At 41.3% G+C, this 20,135-nt stretch overlaps 1 protein-coding gene across 2 annotated transcripts in view; it reads right to left on the bottom strand.

Annotated features, from left to right (window-relative positions):
• Positions 1-275: 275 nt before the first annotated feature.
• Positions 276-20,135, bottom strand: part of fto (FTO alpha-ketoglutarate dependent dioxygenase) — a 114,033-nt gene continuing 94,173 nt past the window's right edge. The window contains exons 9-10 of one of the 2 annotated variants that reach the window (XM_006779790.3): positions 2,329-2,469; positions 276-1,721 (exon numbers count right to left, since the gene is read on the bottom strand). In XM_006779790.3, coding sequence (XP_006779853.2) covers positions 1,715-1,721; positions 2,329-2,469 — 148 coding nt within the window. In that variant the 3' untranslated portion in view covers positions 276-1,714. Of the gene's footprint in view, positions 1,722-2,324; positions 2,470-20,135 lie in introns of those variants that run through there. The other variant, XM_087849587.1, reaches the window with a different exon arrangement.

Here is a 20,135-nt window from a genome sequence, read left to right as displayed (position 1 = left end):
AACTTCACCATTACACTCTCTCATTGCTGCCTTATTTGTCTTGTGGAATCCTGAGTATTTAGAAAGTGGCTGCTTCAAAGCTCAGTAACTCACCTTCAATCCAGTGGGAAGGCATTGACACACATGCCTGCATGGATCGGATTGGTTTAAAGGTCAAAAATATTAGTAAAACTACAGTCGATCGACATTTGAACCTCACACACACGAATGAAGAAACATGTGCACCATATTTGTTGTCTATTTGCAATTTTAAAAAATGAGAAGAATGGAGATCATTGGATAAAACACTGTTTTTTTTTATTTACTGCCATTCCTATTGCTTCAGACAGACAAGCTGTGGCGCAGGGAGCACAGAGTGATTCAAACAAGTCAAAGCTACTGCCAATCTACAAACAAATCTCTCTGACAACAACAAACAACAAAGGCGCAGCAAAAGAAGAAGCAAGAAGAACAGCGTTTGGCAACCATTAACATCTTGGAAAAAACTTCAGAAGTAAAAAAAGGAGTGCATTCTGCATTTTTAATAGTAAACAGCATCTCTACTTCATCATGAACTAGATAGAGAAAGAAATCAAACGAGGAGGGCTGCTACACTGCTTTGACGTCGGCCCCCTTTTCCACCCTTTTTAGCTTTTTTGAATGTGGATTTTGTCAGAAGTGCCGGATCTTTCTCTCACTCTCTAGATGGCCTGCAGCATTACAGGGGAATGTGGTGCTCTACACACTTTAAGAGTAATTAAAAGCGATTGAACAGCTGTAATTATGAGAAACGGCGGTTGTGTTCCGGGTCATTCTATCAATGCTGCCTTTCATCAGAGCAGTAGCAGAGGGGCCCTGCTGCTAGTCTCTGTTTCTCCATATGCACATCTTCAAGAACAAACAACTGGCAGGCTGCCTACAGGCTCACACACTATCACATTCGTACACACACGCCTTCATGTAGACATTTGGGAGATTGATCGCTCTTATGCACGCACACGCACGCACGCACACACACACACACACACACACACGCACACACAGTTACACATTAATATGGCACAAGCACACCACTGCACCATAAACACTTAACAACACATTCTTCATGTACTCCATTGGATGACATTCATAACCATCCTCTTATAATCGTTCTTTGGTCTTTTCTGGCTCATTTCACTTCTTAACACAATAAAAGGGTTACACTATACACAAGTGAAGAATGCAATAGCCTGTGAGCAAAGTGAGTTTTCTTACCATTCTATACTGTATTATAACACTGTGTGACAAGTAGAAAGCATATATGTATGTACTGTACTATGACTACTGAGAATGAGAACAATCCACTGATAAAAGCATGTCTGGGTTACATGAGATTAGGTAACAAAGTACACTGAAATAATAAATAGTAACACAATGTTGTATGTTAACACTGAAATGCGGGTTCCATATATGTTTTGTTAGACCGTTGTGACACTAGTGGCTTGGTACTAAGCATTGCGTTTGTTAGCATGTTACTGAAGCACTATTCTTGTGTTGGTTTCCTTCCAGCCAATCCAAGTTGAGGTGACTGAGATGCTGGGGTCAGCTGGGGTAGTGGAGGGTGGAGTCGGGGGTGATGTAGATGGCCTAATCAAAAGGAAATCAATCTGGTCTGTCCCCTCAGCTAATGTGGGGATCATTCAGAAAAGCTGGTGGGTCATTTTTTTTCTTGCTTCCTTGTTTCCTCTATCCATCTTTACATCCTGTCAGAGAAAGAGAAGAAATGGACAGAGGTCAAATTTGATCAGATATTGTGACTGAACGTAAGATCTCATGTGAAGTTAACTTGTGTTTTAGATGCAGGTCAACAAAAGACTATAAATGTCTCCATGCAAAATCAGCAGGACCTAGGATTCATGCCAACAGGAAGACCAATTACACCCAATGTCATGTATTTGCCATTGCAAATAGCAACTCCAAGAAATTCCTCACAATTTTTACAAGGGTCTATGACACGACTTAGGTGCGCATATATAAAGTATGACAACATGTAATGTGTCTAGTTGTGCATGAAGTGACAAATCCATACCATTTTAAAAGCATGAGATTCCAAAGCTTAAAACTGAAACCAAAATACCAGTGTCTGTCAACGCCAATTAGAATTATTTATTTATTTTAACGTTGTCATTTGGTTTACTTAATCATTTGGACAATTTAACTAATATTAAATAACAACAACAGCATTGTTCACAGATGACCACAGCTGGGTAATGAATGAATAAGTGAATCCTCTGCGACTAGATCTATGCTGCATGAGATAGATACATGTATTCAGTGTGTACATAAACACATGTCAAATCTTACACTCACCTCCAGAGCAGTGACTCCACTCTGTTAATGATGTCAGCCAGATCAAAGGGCAGAGGCATGCTGGGGTCATCCACACCCCAGAAGGGCCGGTCCACTGGGGCCTCCTCGGGGGGCAATGTCTGGGCCAGACTTGAGTGGCACCTGAGGCGACAGAACACAGGAAACAAAAAAATCCCATTTACTCCTCTCTCCCGTAAAAGCACAAGTAGGTAGAGACTCATCACCAAAAGGCCATGTCTCACCCCACTCACAAAACTTTCTTCATGTTTTTATTTTTTTATATTTATATTTGCATCCTACTACAGCTTGCCAAAACCAGGCTTTCACCTGAAAGTTTTATGAGATATGTTTACAAGTAAATACTAACACTAACTAATACTTGTCTATGATGGTGGAACTCTAGTAGACAAAGATAAACAGAGATCTTTCTATCGTGTTTTTATCTAGTCAATGAAGAGCAATTTAAAGGCGTAATTTCCAAAAAAAAGTCAAGTTGTTTAGGCAATGATGTCTGTGTGTGAGCATGTGTGTGTTTAAACTTGTTTTAAAAGCCAAAATCTCTATTGTGAGTTTGACCAGAAGCAAGTTTTTTTTAACAGTTTTCCACCTCCTTTTGTTTTCATGACTCACAGTAATACTTTGTCCAGGTAGAACCAGCAGGACAGGAGAGTAAGTTTGTCTCTGTATGATCCACAAAAGAAACAGCATGCAGTTTTATTACAAATAAACAAAGAAATGTTTTTCTCTTCACTAGATATTGTTGAGGGCATTTAAATGATGTGTCTGTATGCAATTTGGTTTGAAACTACTGAAATACTTGGAAACTCCCAAGCCAGTAAAACTTGAACTGAATGGAGATGAGAAAAACAGAGATGTGACACATCAGTGAAGTGTTGCAACAGCATTAAGGTGATGGGAAACCATGATATCATGTATCATGATTAATGCCCCATTCATCTTACAAACATACAGGCACACACTGCAGGATGCTTTCACAAGAACATCACTCTCTCTTGTTGCAATAATGACAGAGCAGTGAGAAATCCTGCCTCTTCATGTCACTGCGTGATTTTTGTATGATTAACAATCTGAGGTTAGTTGTAATTTCTACAGTGCTCGGAACCCCTACAGACCTTAGCCACATCTTTTGTTAGACCTGTGTAAATATTTACTGCTGTGACTCTGTGTTGCTCTCTGCTGTCATTGTAAATCTACCCTCCCTCTGCTTCTTGACAGATGAGGGTGACCTCTGACCTGGAGGTGCAAGAGGGAGAGATGGAGGATGGCATTTGTATGTTGCGTGTGTAGTGTGTCCTTGTGCGCTTGTGAATAGTGACCTAAGATTTCCTATCTACAGAAACGGGGTCAGTTATATTTTCCATTCAATCATTATGCCAGGGTCTGTCTTGTCATATCTCTTTACCCTATGCACACCCTAAAACCCCCCGAACAAACCCATAACACAGACAAATGCACACAGTCACCACCACCTTGTGGCTAGTGACTGAAGGAGGGGCCACAGAGAGCTGAACAGCAGGATATGAGGATCGGTTGTGGATGGGATGAGGGAATGTTCAAGTGTTAGGGGACAACCGAGGGCTGCCACAATTTGTGGTTATATATATTCACATGAGCCACTTAATGTTTAACTGGCCCTCTGCCTAAGTGCTGCATTTTGGTGCGGTTAGCCCTTTAAGGATCTCCTGCATTATGGTGGTGAGGAGCAGCATTAACATCCACTGTCCAATATATCTTCTGTGCTCTGGATCAGGGCCTGATAATAGCATCTGTTAACATGCACTAAGTACCATTATGTAGCACATCACTTCATAAATAATACGATTAGGCGACCTTGGGGCTTTGCGACGAGCCGTGTGTTTAAATGTTCTCATCATTTATTTAGGGTGCGAATTAAAGGAAGCACCACTTCAGAGAAGGAGGAGGAGGAAGAGGAGGAGGAGGGGGACATGGCTGGCATACGTATCTACAGAGTGTGCAAGTGCAAACTGACCCAGACAGCATGCACACACACACAAACTGTGGTTCTGCTGACATCAGCTTGAGGACACCATAGACCAAGGGAACCCAGGCTTTTGATTTGGTGTGATTAAGTATTCATACTCCAGAGCTATGAGAGAAAACACTTGCTTCTTCTCTACTGCCCTGACTCATAATGAAAGGCTACATACAATAAAAAAAAAAAACTGAGTAGCTCACTTCAACAGAGATACTGCATTTATTTGACAACAGATTTTGCAGCATTAGCTTGCAAATAGAAGGTGCCAGGTTTACCAGAGATATAAAAGATATCGAGACCGGAAGACTGTCAAAGATAATATACTGTAGGTAATTCAGCACGCACTTTTACACAGTCTATCACTGTTCACAGAGTACCGTCCCCTGACTGCTAAAATGGAACCAAACAAAAAGTCAATATCAAGCGAGGTGCTTTAAGCTCTCATGGGCTCTTGCTAGAAATTCTGTCTAAGCCACAGTGGCGTACAAACAAGGCTCACCAAAAGACTTTCCCATGGCAGAACAGTCCACCTTAAAGTTAAGGTCAAAGACAAAGAGGTGTGTATGTGCGTGTGAGGGTGTGGGTGGAGGAGGGAGAGGTTGTGTTTGTGAGTCCAGGCTGTTCCAATGGATTAACCCCAGACAGATATGGGCCTAACTATCCCATCTGGCGCTCGGTCAAGAGAGATTGGCAATACAATCACTCATTTCAATTTGCCCTGAAACCTTATAGCCTAGCAGGCCCCCGCTAAAATGGTATGCTAATGTGAAAGGTATCTAGCATTCTATCGCCTCAATTCTTCAGAGGCCTTTCCCTCCATGCAGCACAGTGCACTTGAACTGCGGCTGGGGTGGGAGCGCCACGGCCCTTGCTGCAATAAGGGCTGGAGCCCCCTTTGCGCTCAAACTAACCACTTTAGCTAAAGTGAGTGTTAATTATGGACAGGCAAAGCAGTCAATAAAAGGTTAATGTAAAAGTCAAAGGATAAATTCCTTTAAGCATTGCATCATTCCACCATCTCTGCGACCAACACACTGCTCGCAGGTCTCCTAATCAATACGTTTTACTGTAATGCGCTCCCCATCGATTTCCTCCCCCCCGCTCCTTGGTCCGAGCTCCATCACTTGGTTAAAGAAACGAAAGGCAGAAGGAGAGGTAGGGGGACGAGAGGGAGAGAAAAAGGGAGTAAATAAAATGATTAACCTCGGTTTCACTTTGTTGTTTCCCTCTTAGATGCTCTCTGAAAGGCTTGTTAGAAGAGTGCAGGGTGGTCCAATATCATCACTGCCATCAGCACCATCCCAATCAACAGCATCATCAGCCCACTCAATCTCTGGCCAGTGTGTAATTGTGTAGCAGTACACTCAACCAGGGCCATACATTAAAAGGCCCTCTGCTCTTAACAGGATGGAAATCCGCCTAATAGACAACATCAGTGCTTCCGACTCATGCAATTACACTGATAAATGCACAATTGTGTCAGGGCAAGTGAAAAAGTACCCAGAGAATGTAGATAGGAGACAACACTTATTGCATTATTTCTACAGAAGGTCATTTGTAATGACATGGGAATAGACAGCTTGGGCTGTTTCATTCGGTACATTCAGGACATGATTAGGCAATGGCAGATATCTTTTTAAAACTTGTGAGAACTTGAAGTTATATTTTTCCTACTTTTCATATTTGTATCATTAGCAACTAAAAGAAAAACACAAGCTTAGAGAACAGTATTAGAATGGGTGGTGTACCGAGATTCACGACCAAAGCGTGTGCCAAGCCCTACGCAACGTTCAAACTGGACATAAAAATAAGGCTTTTGTAAAGATACAATGAACATTAATCAATCATGTCATCGTGATTATGATCAAGGGAAACAGCATACCTCAGATCACCTGCTTCCCCATGCTTTGCCTGATGTTCATCTGACTAGGAGTTCTGTGCAGGTGTGAATTTTTATAGGTTTGGCAGCCTATGTGCCCGATAGCTGAGAATGCAATCAAACAAGTCATGAAAAAACAGGCATGTGTCTCATAAATCAGCCTGCCCCTGAAGGTAAGGCATGCAATCAAGTCCCAAGGAGTGAGAAGAAAGAAGTATATTATCCATCTACATTCTATATATACAATATTGTGTAAGAAATGAGTGATTAAGCACATCTGTCTTTGTATGTGATTTGATACGGTATAATGGCTAAGAGATATGGGCAGACAGTATTTATTCACGTGCTGTGTTTTGCAAGCTGCAAGGGCAACAGACAGTTTGTGAAATCTTTGGAATTACGAGAATTTCTCATCAACAGTGATGTGATCTTCCAAATCCTAATTATAGAAGATCTGACTAAACTAATAACACGCTGTTGTACCTTTCATGTTTCTATTAAACATATTGAGCAATCGGTTATGGAACAGGCTGTTAAAGGTAAATGAAAATCTGAATGTACCTGCATTTTTCTAACAAGAAAGAAAAAAAAAATCCAACATTTTTTTTTTCCATCTGCATCTGCATTTTCCTAGAAGATCAATGCAATCTTGCACAAACCTGAGCTGTGATGCAGTGGTTCTAACCTTTTTTTGTGGTTTCTTTCTTTTGTGGTTTCTTTCACTGCTGTCTTTCCACTGACATCAATCTTTTTTTGGTATGAATCTTATCCTGAATAAAGATTTAAGTAAATCTATTAATGAGACAAGGATGAAAAAATGAACAACAAGATTATTCCCCAGGAATAACCTTGTTGAAATCTAAAGACTGTCTTCCATAAACAAAGCTTTGCAGTAGTCTTGGGGCGTCTAAGCCAAACACTGGACTTGAACTCAAAGGAATATTTCTGAGGAGACCTGAGAATGGCTGTCAACATGTTATCAAATTTGGTTACAGCAATTCTTTCAAGAAAAATTGGTGGAAACCTCCGACAAAAGGTTTGCTAGGCTTGCAGCTTAATGTGCAAGGAGACTCGAGGCTGCTACCACCAAAAGTACTGTATCCAAGTACTAATAATGGAAATGGGATATTTCAGCCTTTCATTTTAGCAAATTAGTAAAATATTACAAAAACCTTATTTTTGTGATGTAATTGTGGAACACTGTTGGTAAACTAATGAATAAAAGAAGAAACTAATCCATGTCAAAAAGATTCTTAAATCGTGAAATATAACAAAATGTGGAAAACTTTCCATATGTATTGTATAGAGAAGGACATGTCTGCAACTAATATTATCAATCACATCTCTTTAATTGTAACAAGTGGCTCAAAGTAGCTTTTGAAAAGTTACTGGCACAGTGGTTTACATATTACATTAAGATTGCTTAGATTAAGATCAGATTAAGGTTATAAGTAATTAACTGGAAAATGCAAAGGGTGCACAAACTTTTTCTTGGATATTTTCCGTTAATGATGTTGTGTAGAGGCCAGTATAACAGGGGCATAATTTTCAGAACAACGTCCAACATGTTAAGTGTCAGGCTTTAGATCTCAACATACACCACCCAGGACTCCAAGGTCCTGGGTGCTCTGAGGACTGTCCTCATTAGAGCCTGAACAGTGCCTTAGATCCCTAACCACCATCCTATTATCCCAATCACTGCCACATTCAGCGTTAAATGTAAAGTGGTGCAAAATGTGAGCCAGCCAGCCAGAAAGAAAGCGTGGGTAGGGCAGCGTCTTAACCGTTTCCTCAGGATCAATCAAATGCTATTGTGTCTGCAGACAGCTGCTGACTGTACACTTTGTGAATGTGTGAGGTGGGCAATTGTGGGGAGAGAAATGGAGAGGGAGGGGCATCATCAAATGCATGACATATGTTCCTTTCATTTTGATTCCCTCTAAGGAGCCTAGGCTAATAAAACTAACATCTGATGCACTCTTTTCCCTTTAATTAATGGTTGCAGAAACCACGCAAAATTGCATGAGCAAGAAGGAGGGGCAAGAGATAAAGTGGGTGCCGCGTGGCCCTTTCAACACACCCACCCACTCACGTGCCACAATGGCTCTGCTGGTGCTGGGAACAATGATTCTGCCAGGGAACATGGGTACCTTCCTCAAACTCTGTGAGGTCTCCCTCTTGCCAGCTGCAGTCTGGACTGTTCATTAAACCACATGAAACAAATAAGGCTCATTACTGGTATCCCCAGCCAGTTGGAAACACAGGACCTTTCATCGGCCCATGTACTTTTAGTAGAGTTACTTGAAGTCAACAACAGAAACAGGGAAGTTTTGTTATACCTGCACAGTCTGTACCTGCTTCACACCCTAATTGTTTGATGTGGTTTGGCTGGCTGCCCTATTTAGAGCAGGGAGAACCAGATGTAACAGAAAAACACACACAGAGTTAGGTAGCCTCTAAACGGACTTCATAATTGGCAGCAATAAAATGCTATTGCAGTCTTGAGGTACAACAGAGGCAAGCCCCTGAACTACAGCTACTACTCTCAAAAACCAGGTGGATGTCCATTAGGTGCTTAACAGTGTAACAAATTACCAAACACCCTGGCCTGCTCTTTCTCCTCCTCAGGCAATGGGATGGAATGCGGTCTAATGTCAACACAGGCGCAAAATTTATGAGGAGACAACTATTGTTCAAATGCAAACAGGTTCCAATAAAAAAAGAGGGAGTTTTAGGACAAACAGAGAGGATCCTCCTGGCCGTTTCTTTTCCGGCAAGGGTTGAAGAGACAGATCACCGCTTAAGGCTGTGTGCATTTGTGTGTCAATGTCTGTGAGAGAACCTCACAAAGAGAAAACGTGTGTGTGTGTGTGTGTGTGTGTGTGTGTGTGTGTGTGTGTGTGTGTGTGTGAGAGAGAGAAAGCTAGAGAGACAGCAACAGGAAAATAAAGGTTATATATCTGTTTTGCATGCTCCACGTTGACTGGTTGTCTAGAGAGGAATGAGAGCAGCTGTGGCCTACTTGTACCAGGATACAAAATTGTTCAACAGGAAGAAAAGTAAAAAATACAAAGCAAATCAAAGAAAAAAAAAGTTCATTCTGATCACTTTTAGTAATACCACAAAGCTAACACTACGCAGGGATGCTGGCCTAGCTGAACACATGGACCAAAATCAGTTACACGTGGCTAAATACCAGGTTGAAACATTTCTATGTATACATGCAAAACCAATTAGAGATGGTTGTGAAAAGACACTAAAAGTTTTTCTTGATGATGCTGTTTATTTATGAAGCCCAGGAGAGAAAATGGAGCAACAAGGGGACTTGATGACGAGGGTAAAGAGGTTAGAGAGCCTGCGAGCAATTGCACTTTTTCGCAGCTCGCCGTTGGAAGGCTATAAATCTGCTGTCATGGAATACGGAAGATGGTTAATGTGGCATTGGGAGCAGTAACTCTTAGCTTTTCAGAGAAATGGCATACCATTGCTGTGAAAACTTGTTGTGCGGAAAGTGATCTTGTAAAACAATCATTTTTAACCCTTATCCCTCCCTACCCTGCGCTGTATGCTCCCTCCCTCTTGGCCAAGTGTTAGTGCCTTGTGGGCATCATCTGAATGGTGCAATAAAGCTGATGATGAATGAGGCTTGCCTCAAAAGCAATACAACTGAGCCACTGGACAATACCTGACCCCAGTCATATGATAAGTTTGTTTCAGCCTAGGCACAATTCCCACCTGTCTTCAGGTGACAATGGCAGGGTCAACTTAGCAAAGCTAATTATAGTGTATTGTAACCTAAATTGCCTAGATACAAGTCATCCTTCTTTCTCTAGGGGATGTGTTGTTAAGTTTTGGAGACTTTGTTTAAAGCACAACTGCGAGATAGAAGTTTTCAAACAGTTGCACAACAGATATTGGGTTTCATAAATGGGTGTATTCCAGTTCTTTAAAAAAAGAAAGTGACTTTGCTATCCTCTTTAAACAAAGCATGGGAACAAACGAGCAACTTTTCAAGCGCAGGAAACATATTTGGATAAATATTACATTTTGTTAAAACTGCATGCAAACTGTCACATCAATGTTGACACAGCTTGTCATAATGAGATCACATAATAGGCACAGCAAACCAGTGATCGTAAACACGCCCCAGTGAAACAGTCATAAATCTTCAAACTCATAAACTAGTCTAGTCCAGGAACAGGCTATAATGTGACAATCATTGAAAAGTTCCTGCAAAAACAAACAGCAAAATGCTTGTTTTTAATGCTGTATGCATACAGCATTAAAAGCAAGATTTTTTATATTTGGTAAACATATCTGCCATTTTTGTGTAACCTTTAAAATGAACAAACAAAGGAGTAGCACAAAGTAGGAGATGATGCACACATTCCCATATGGGCATTACTCACTCTGTTTACAGTAGAGGAAGAACTAATTCCGAAAATGTCAGACTGGGTATACAGTAACTAATGAGCTACACTTTTCCAGATGCCTTTTTCCCCCACAGTAAACAAGAAAGTATGAACAAACAAAAAAAATCCAAAAGTTGGTAAAGTGTCTAATCCAACCATGAAAGAAACCTCCAGTATTTGCATCACAGTATGTGAGTGTGTGTGTGCATTCATGCATGCACATGTGTATACTGTGCATCCGTGCCAGAGGAGTGCTTTTCGCCAGGTGTTTGAACTTCTGCATCACCTGGTACTCCTGCTGCGTGAACACGAGTTTTGTTTCACCCTATTAAGTAAATAGTGTAATTAGAGGGACTCAGCATTTAAAACGTTGTGAACAGCCAGCAATTTGTTTGGAAGACCAGCCAGGCTAGGCCCTGAGGCACTGCACAGAACAGGATGCAAAAGGTTCACACAGTGCGATACAATGGTGTGCATGTGTCTGGGTGGCACTATTCAAGTACCTGTCTATGTAGATAAGTTGATGCATGATGGTGTGAATCACTCATTGAAATGTGTTCTGGGTGTTGAAAAAGAAGCGCTTTGTGGTCTAACAGGTACTTAATTATATTCTGTTTGTTTTGACAATATTGGTACACAGTGTAATAACTACCACACTGGCAAAACTGAGGACTGTGTTTCATAGAACCTAACCCTTAGTCATACTTTTATTGGTGTGTGAAAAAAGAAATATGCATGTGATGTTCATTGTTCAAGGAGTTACAAAGAAAAAAGAAGAGCTGAAGCCAATACAGGTTGGGCTATCTGCCACAAAGACATCAAAGGTGATGAGCAGACTTCGTCATAATAAAAGCACAGGGATTACGGCTAACATGGTAACAGAGATCAACTTTATTAGTTTCCCCTCTTAATGATTTTTTTCACTCCACAAACATCCCCACTGTGTACCACCTATCCCAGCGAGGATGCTTCATACTAAATTCTCTGCTGTCACAGCTGATCCAGGGTCAGCTGTGGGGTGTAAGAGAGGGATAACCTCTCTCTGAGCCCCACAGACACCCAGATGGCTGTTCGGAAGCTCTGATCCAGAAACTAGCTTACAGCTCAATCACTGTGGCCACATCTCCAAGTCCACAGTTTAACCCTCGCTGATGTCAGCCAAGGTCACAGATGCACACTTGAGAGGCAAAAAGAGCCAGGAGTGAAGTGCTGCCAGAGTCGAAGGAATTAGATCCAGGCTGAGTGGCCCTCATCTGGCTAAGCCTGGTAAGTACCAAGACTAACAGGCTGAGGCACGGTGCTTTGGGTTTGCAGACACACATACTCACACTCATGCTTCTAAGCTTGCGCACAAATGGACACACACATAAATAGGGAGGTAAACACACACTGACATAGTCACACACACACACACGGAAGGACTCAGAGGGCTACAGATGGTGTGCCCTGGGCATGGTGAGTGGGGCTCTGATTGAGCTAGTTTTAGATCCAGTGTGGAAGCTGCCACAGCACACAGGGCTCAGGGGTTGGAAAGGAAGACAAAGAACAGCGGAAGGAGTGAATGAGGGGAAGAGAAGAGAGGGTGGGGACTAACTATTTTCCCCACATGGGGGCTCCTAACATTTTTAGTACAACATCAACATGGCACTGTCCATCCGTGTCCTTGCCTTTGTGACCATGTGCTACCCCGTTTCTCCACCTAACGCCTACCAGTGCAAGCACACATGCCATAAACTCACAGAAACCAACATTCACATATACACACATACACACACGGAGCCAGCGGCCACTTCAGCTGTAATTCCGTCTGACTTCCGCTGTCTGACTGGCAGGAGACAGGGAGGGTGAGGACAACAAGCTGTGAATACGGGAAGAGACAGAAAATCATTGAGAACCTTGCCTTTATGAATCTTTGATGAGAAAGAGTGAGTGTTTGCGAGGGCTTTGCCTCTGGTTAAATCAGAGCATAGTGCGTGTGGTGTGTGTATGACTGCCAACAGAGGTTGAGATAAACAGGGCCTGGACTAGGCCCAGACAACTACAAACCCCACAGTCAGGAACATTTGTCCCTGCAATTAGTCCCTGTCCTCCCCATTCATGTTGCAGGTAAGTGCTATTGATAAGTAGATAAAAAGTTGCAGCTATGAGTAGCTAAGAGCCTCATATAAAGTGGAAGGTTAAAACAGAGTTTTTTGAATGCAGGTCAAAAGCAATCTCCATATTTCAATAAGCAGCATCTCTACAGTTTTACAGAAGATTAATATATCAATCAATTTCTATGCAGATGGTAGATATGATAACACTTTAAACAAAAGGGTCGAGCAGGGTGGCATGATTTTTAGCAGCAGTACTTGGCACGATCCTTTGACTGCATTTAATTATCATATTAATTACACATTTTAGGTAGTGTTAGTATCAGTGACTGATGCAACTCTTTCTTTTTAATACCTTCCATGTTTTCTGTTTTGTTTTTGCTGCTTTTTAAGACGTACTGGAGTTTTGGACACTTTGGCTTGTCATGTATAAAATGCTTCTAGTTTTGATTCAAACTATTATGAGTTTCGGTGCTTCTCCATTATTTTTTGTGCAACAGTTCTGTTGTGCGCATGAGTCAATCGGCATGCATTCTGTTTCAGTTGTTACACAATTTCCTCAGGGATTAATAAAGTATTCCGATTCTGATTTAATAAGTCCAGTAAAATTGGATCAAAGGTTAGTAAAATGCTTTATGGTTCTACTGGTCACATTATTATTTCATTATTTTAATTGTGTTCAAACTACAGCATCTGAGCTGTTACTTTTGGCAGCTTTTGTTATGTCTTGACAAATTGCTGCAATGCATCGGAGTGAAAAAGGCAGTACGTTTCTAACTATGCCACTGCACCAGAAAATATCTTGCAGTCTAAAAATTTACCATTCAAAATTATTGATATCCTTCATGATGCCTGTTCCATTCAGTTAAATTTTGCATGCAACCCTCAGCTACTGACATTGCTTGTAACAGCCTCAATTTCTCATCCAAGAGAGAACCAGTTTACCACACACTAACAGTTCTGGCTCTCTGCCATGATAAATGACACGTAACTATGAGCAAAAGAGAAACAAACAATATGACAAGCTGGTATTTTGTTGTCCTACACTGCAGTTTTCTGATTAACAATGATAAAGCATGTTGCAATGTCTTGTAAGGACATACTGGCTTACGATGCGTGGGAAGTTATGTTACACCCACACCCTTGTGGTGTTCCTTTTCTTCACTGTTCTTTGTTTTACCTTCACACCTGTTCTGACTTCGGACACATGAAAAGCCGATGATGACTCAGAGGAGGTTGTTTTAATTAAAAATACAAGACATGCTACAACAGCCATCCCTCACATCTCAAACTGCTTTTTAATTGATGTCAAGCAGGTGCCAACTTTTTTTTCTCAACATGAGTTAGGTTATGTTACGAAACAAGCAGAGCGGCATAGTAGCTTTATCTCATCTGCCACCTGTGACAGCTCAGAATTCAGAGTCCTCTAGGAAGCTCGGCTCATGTTAATGTGTCATCGATGAAGCCTTTTGAAGACTTGATTCATCCATCTGTCAGTGAGCACTGAGGTGCTGCCGACTGACTTCCGATCACATAAGAACTTGGCAATGAGATGAACTGTCTTAGGCTGATCAAGAGTTGCCTTGGCTCCCATCTAAATCTGTCAGGTTCAAACCTTACACTTTGCTGCACATGTTGATCACATATACCAAAGTACAGGCACAATTTCAACTTACGGTTTGGACTAATCTACTTTAGGCTTGAATTAACACAGAATTTGTACTTTCTGGCATCCTGAAATGAGGGCGGATTGATTGACAGCTAAAGTCCCTTTTCTCACAGCTTGTAGACCTGCCACAGAATTGAACTCATGGCTTCCTATAGCTTCAGGATAAGACAATAGAGAAGTATGCTAGTTTAGGGTTGGGTCATTTATGGGGCAAGAGTGAGTCTCACAGTGCCCTGTGATGGCTTATACCTGCTTTATGCCATGGTTAAGTAGTGTTGGTAGAAAAAATAAGTCTAAAGGAACATCAGCTAACATCAAATGGAACCAGTCTCCAGGATTTGTTTGCAGCCAAAGGGAGGTGAAAAGAGCAATACTTAGTAGAGCAGCTAACCTGCGGTCTTATCTAGTGGACAAATCAATAGTAGTGTCTGAGAGGAAACCAGAGTGTGCTGTGAGGGAGCTAGAGGGGCTACCCCTGGCCTGCTGCCCCCAAGGTCCCTCCAGGGGGGTACCTGCTTGTCTCTTCACCCTCCATCTCTTCCGCATCAGTGCTCACTCCCTGTGACTACTTGATCACACAAAGAAATACGCAAAACAATGTATACTCTGAAACGGGCATCCGGTGACATATTATTGCACTATCCATACTATGATAAACAGCAGGGAATCAACAATCTGTGTACAAGAGCATACAGAACCATATTCAAACATGTGCACACATGAGATTCAAGTGCACATGCTGTTTGTCCCCTGATAATCTATAGTACATGGACCTCAGCATTGATGAACTACAAATGGCTTTCCATTGCAGTGGTCTTTCACACAAGGGGGCAGAGGAAGCTGTTCCTAATGCACAACATAACGCCTACTCCCACCTGGCCAAAAGCCCCGGAGAACAGCCGTCCAGTACTGCAAGAACAGAATTCTTTAAAAACAGAGACCTTTCTCATCATTCCTCCTCCAGTTGCTGCTGCCTACTTACTTTCAATCACAGTTAACATCACAGAACATGAAGTGGAGGGATGGGAGGAGGCAAAACACAAGCCTGCTGCACAATGCACTTGTCTGGCAGCTGCTTGGTCTGACATTTGAGGCCATAGGGACCTTGTTGAAAGAGCAGATGCTCACTGATGTACAGGCACAGGAACATGGCAACTACACAAGTGGCTCAAGCTGAAAAAAATCGGCACAAACATATGATAAAAAAAGTACAAGGAGGAAAGCTGAAGATGGCAGACTCACACAGAGATGGGTATAACAAGAGTGTAAAAACAAGATCACAAATACACAAGCGGGCAGTGCCATATATTTAGTTCCATTCAGTTAAATTTTGTATGGGTTTAATTACTGACTGTTGGATCTCTCTAAGCAGCAACTCTCTTTTTATTTATTGATTTTGCTTTTAATTCTTCGCCCATTCTTATCAAAAATTAAGCGGATGTGTTATATACACTGTGTTGGGTAGCAATAAGTGATTCAAATAGATAAAAAAGACAGAATTAAGGGGTTGTGGCTCGAAGAAAGGCAAGAAAAAAGTAGTTCATCAAGAGTTAGAAGAAAAAGAAACAGTAATAAATAAGGAGCGAGGATAAGATGAGAAAGGGAAAAAACCCCAGATAGAAACAAAAGAAAGAAACACAACATACAGAATACAAAGTGAGAGAGGTGCAGAACAGGCAACATCATGGTGCATCTCCGGCACAGATAAATTAGTTTCCGCGGAGGACCGCAGGCAGCATTATGGAAATGGGTGGCTGGTAGCTTCTTTGGCTGACTGTAAACAGGATCTTGATAAGGCATATAGCCTCTGGTTAGGCCCCTGGAGTCTGGCATCATCATGGTGCTGTGTTGAGCTGCAATACTCCCACGGTCGTCCTCTTTCTATCTATCTGGTTCCTTTACCAACCTGCCCAAACTCCAATCGTGAGTAATTTATGAAGTGGGGTGGGGGCGGTTGCGGAAGCGATACACACACATCCTGACACGAAATACATGACATGTTCCACATGTCTTCCCACAAAACTACAAAGAGCTCTTTTGTCTCTACAAAGAAAAGAAACATTAAGAAGTAATTTAGAGTGCTTGCATCACTTTATGCACTGCTGTGAACCAGGTAGTTAATAGCAACCCAGGTTTAAAGGCTAAACTGGAATTACAGTATCCCTCTGTGCTGATGGATAGCTTGATTCCTAATGCAACTGTTCACTGAAATAATATGACATTCCCTGGCAGAACTGTCCTTTGACTATGGCAGGGCATAATTGTGATACACTGCCAAGTGATTGGAAGAAATACAGGCCAAATGACATGACAGGAGTTAAGGGACTTTCAACTTAAGAGTCATAGTCAGAGTGATTCTTTTTTTGCCAATTGGTATTTTCTCAGATTAGTTAAATAGTGCTCAAAACCAACATACAAAAAAAGTTTGTGAGAGTTATCATTAAAACATCCTTATCGTAAGTGTTGTTTGCACGGGTGTCAGGCACAGATGCACAAGAGAGTCCCTACTTTCCTTTTCACGGTAGCTGGCACAAGTCTTTCTCTTTCCTCTCCCTAACAGCTGTAACTGGCACAATTAGGCCTGCATTGTCTCTTCCATTCTGCAAAACAAAAGTGTAGTGGCGCAATGCATGGTCTGACACAAAAGTAAACAACTTCATCTTGTGTCTGAAATATGTGTCACACTGATTGTGCAGAGCTGCCCATCGACACAGTCATGTTGGGTTGAAGGAGCATATCCTAATTAATGAGGGAGAGAAACCGAGAGAGAGAGAGTGAGAGTAAAAGGAAGAGAAACTCACTTCCACTGTTCTCCTTCAAACAAACACTTCCTATGGGACCCCATTGTTTGGACTGAGGCATCATGGGTAGCCTTATTTACAGATTTTAATTGCTCTGGTGATCTGTGGGTAAAACACCCTGTTGTAATCACCCCACAATAGAATTGTTACTCCTTCTGACAACTGTAATAAAATGCTCTACAGCGTCCAGGGGAAAACAAGGAGAAAGGAAACAGAGAAGGGCAGTGAAAGAGACACAGATGGAAGAAAAAAAAAAGAAAGAAAAGAAAACTGGAAATATAGTGAAAAAATAAATTAGGAGAAAATATTCTGGATGCAAATTTTCTTAGCAAGAGGAACTAATCCGAGCAGGCGGGAAGCAGGGATGAGGATGGGACTGTTGTCCAAGGAAATGATTGCTCTCACACCTCAAAGTGACAACCATGAGAAGCTCACCATTCCTGGACCTCCGAAGCGGAACCACAGAGGAGACATCCGCGGCAACCATCACACAACACAAACACACACATACACACACCTATGCGCCGACAGATTTGGAAAGAGGAGGTAGGTCACCTACAGAAAGAGATTAGTGTCATCAGGCAGAGGTACGAACATGGGACCGTCAATGGCAGCTGTCCCTGATCTGGGAGGAGCTAGCACACCTAGCTCATATACTCTCTCATATACGCTCATACACATGCAAGTGCTGGTAAAACACAGTAGTTTTACTGTCTAGACTTAAGACAGAAGGATTTACCAAATTTTAAATTGTTGAAAATATGAACAGTCCTGAAATAAACAGTAGTAGTACTATAAATGTTCTACTGTTGTTGCAGCTTGTGTGCTCTCAACTGCAGTACCACAATTGCTATAGTTGTAGTAGTTATAGACGTTATATGTTGTGCATAAATTACACTGGAGGTTAATTTTGTATTCAGTTATTATTATTCAGTTTATTATGCATTCGGCACTGAAAAATATAAATATTATACGCAGTTACAATGTAAGATAAAATCCATCACTGCATCTTCAGTACTTATTAGAAAGTGTAATCAACAAATTATATGAAACACACACCTATGCGCCGACAGATATGTATATATATATATATATATATATATATATATATATATTTCTGTGATACCAATAGTATTGATCAGTTTAAATGATCATATATCATATTGTATAGCCCATAAAAATATACTGACAGTCTATTGTGTTCTTTTTTGCTCAAAAGAAGAGTAGCAATTCCTGTACTGTGAAAAAGCCTGTTTTACTTAAGTGAGTCAAAGCCTATCCTATTATTATGCCTGCTGATAAAGGTAATACAAACACCCAGTGCATCAAAGGTCCATGAAATATTAAACAGCCAATCAGCTGGCAATTATTCTCTTTAATCTCCTGGAGGCAGCCAATAGCGATGTGCCTCTGGTGGTGATGGCCTAGAAGGGAATCTTGCCTTCAGTTCTGCACATTTTTCAATCCTAACACTTTGCATTATGCTCAGCTCATGATAAAATAAAGTACAAGAAAACTTTTCTAGTTGTTTCATTTTTTCTTTTTTCTTCCTTCAAGACACCGTGTGTTGTATTGATACTATTAATGCCAGATAAAGTGATTTTCTTTTGTTTCTCCTCAACTATATATCACTTAAACACATTTTAAATGGACATGAGAACACTGAGATTGCATCATTCTTCAAAGGAACTAATCAATTGCTCATTTAAAGCTACAAGATGTGGTACCGTGGTGTTTATTGGAGGTAATGCTTATTGTATCGTCATCAGAGCTTAAGACTGCTGAGTAGGTGACAATGAGATCCAGGCATCAATGCCACTTTAACATTTCACCACAAAGTATTGATGTACCACAACAGATGCAGATCGATACTTAAAAGAAATCACTTAACAGATCATTCTGTGTTGTAAATGCAACATTAAATTTGAAAATGATGATCAGCCTGATGCTGTCAAAAATGATTCCATTAGTAGAAGTTCACTGTTGTGGTTGCATAACCAAAATTCTACTATCTGTGCTTCTTCAGCATGTCACCAGACATTTCTTGAAAACTTCAACTTTAAGTTGAACTAGAGGTGATCTAAAAAAGACCAGCAGTGGGGAAACTGTGGACCATCGGTCTCCTCGATCTGGTGTGTCTAATGCTCTGGCTGTTTCCAGCAGTTTCACTCCTGTCACTTGTGTCCTCGCAAACAACGACTCCTTCCCCATTCCAATCAATAGGTTTGTGGAGACGCTCAATGCCACCGATTCTAGCCTGATCTTAATTAGAGAAAAGCATCAGATACAAACGACATCTCAAATCAATCGACAAGTAGAGGCTCGGGGAACTGGGGTCACATATAGAGATAACTTTTTGGTTCCTCGACAAGAATTTAAAAAACAAAATCCTAAATTTGAATTAAACAGCATTCAGCTCTCATATGGAATGTAAGCTGCCCCATGTCAGGGTTTTCACTGGATTGCAAATTAGTCAGACACTTGCACAACATAATTACCAAACAGAGTTTCTAAACGTGCTGATGAAATATAGATGGGGAGAGATTCTGTTCAGTCCCTCTATGACTCCTCCACGCAACGTTCTTTCCTTTCCTCTTTATCTCCATCTCTTTCCTACTCTGTGATAGCAAATGGATGCACGGTGGCGTAAAAGCAGAAACAGGCTGACAGGCTCCTTAGCTGCATGGCTGGTTGTATAACTGGCAACACTGGTGAACACCTACACCCAAGGAGCCCATCAAAGACAAGGCTATGTAACGTGGCTTCTAGGAAAACACACTTGTGCACTCACACACAGGCACAAACAGATACAGCTGTGTGCCAAATGTTAGTACGCACATGGTCATTTTACTGGCACGTGTACATATCACACAATACGTTGAAGGCATACGCATACACACACACACACAAATACCACTAAGGGAGTCAATAGTGGT

This window comes from Neolamprologus brichardi, chromosome 1 (genome assembly GCF_056152115.1).
Source record: "Neolamprologus brichardi isolate AB-2024 chromosome 1, ASM5615211v1, whole genome shotgun sequence".
Classification (NCBI taxonomy): domain Eukaryota; kingdom Metazoa; phylum Chordata; class Actinopteri; order Cichliformes; family Cichlidae; genus Neolamprologus; species Neolamprologus brichardi.
The sequence above is the reverse complement of the archived record's forward strand: the minus strand, read 5'-3'. Positions and strand labels throughout refer to the sequence as shown.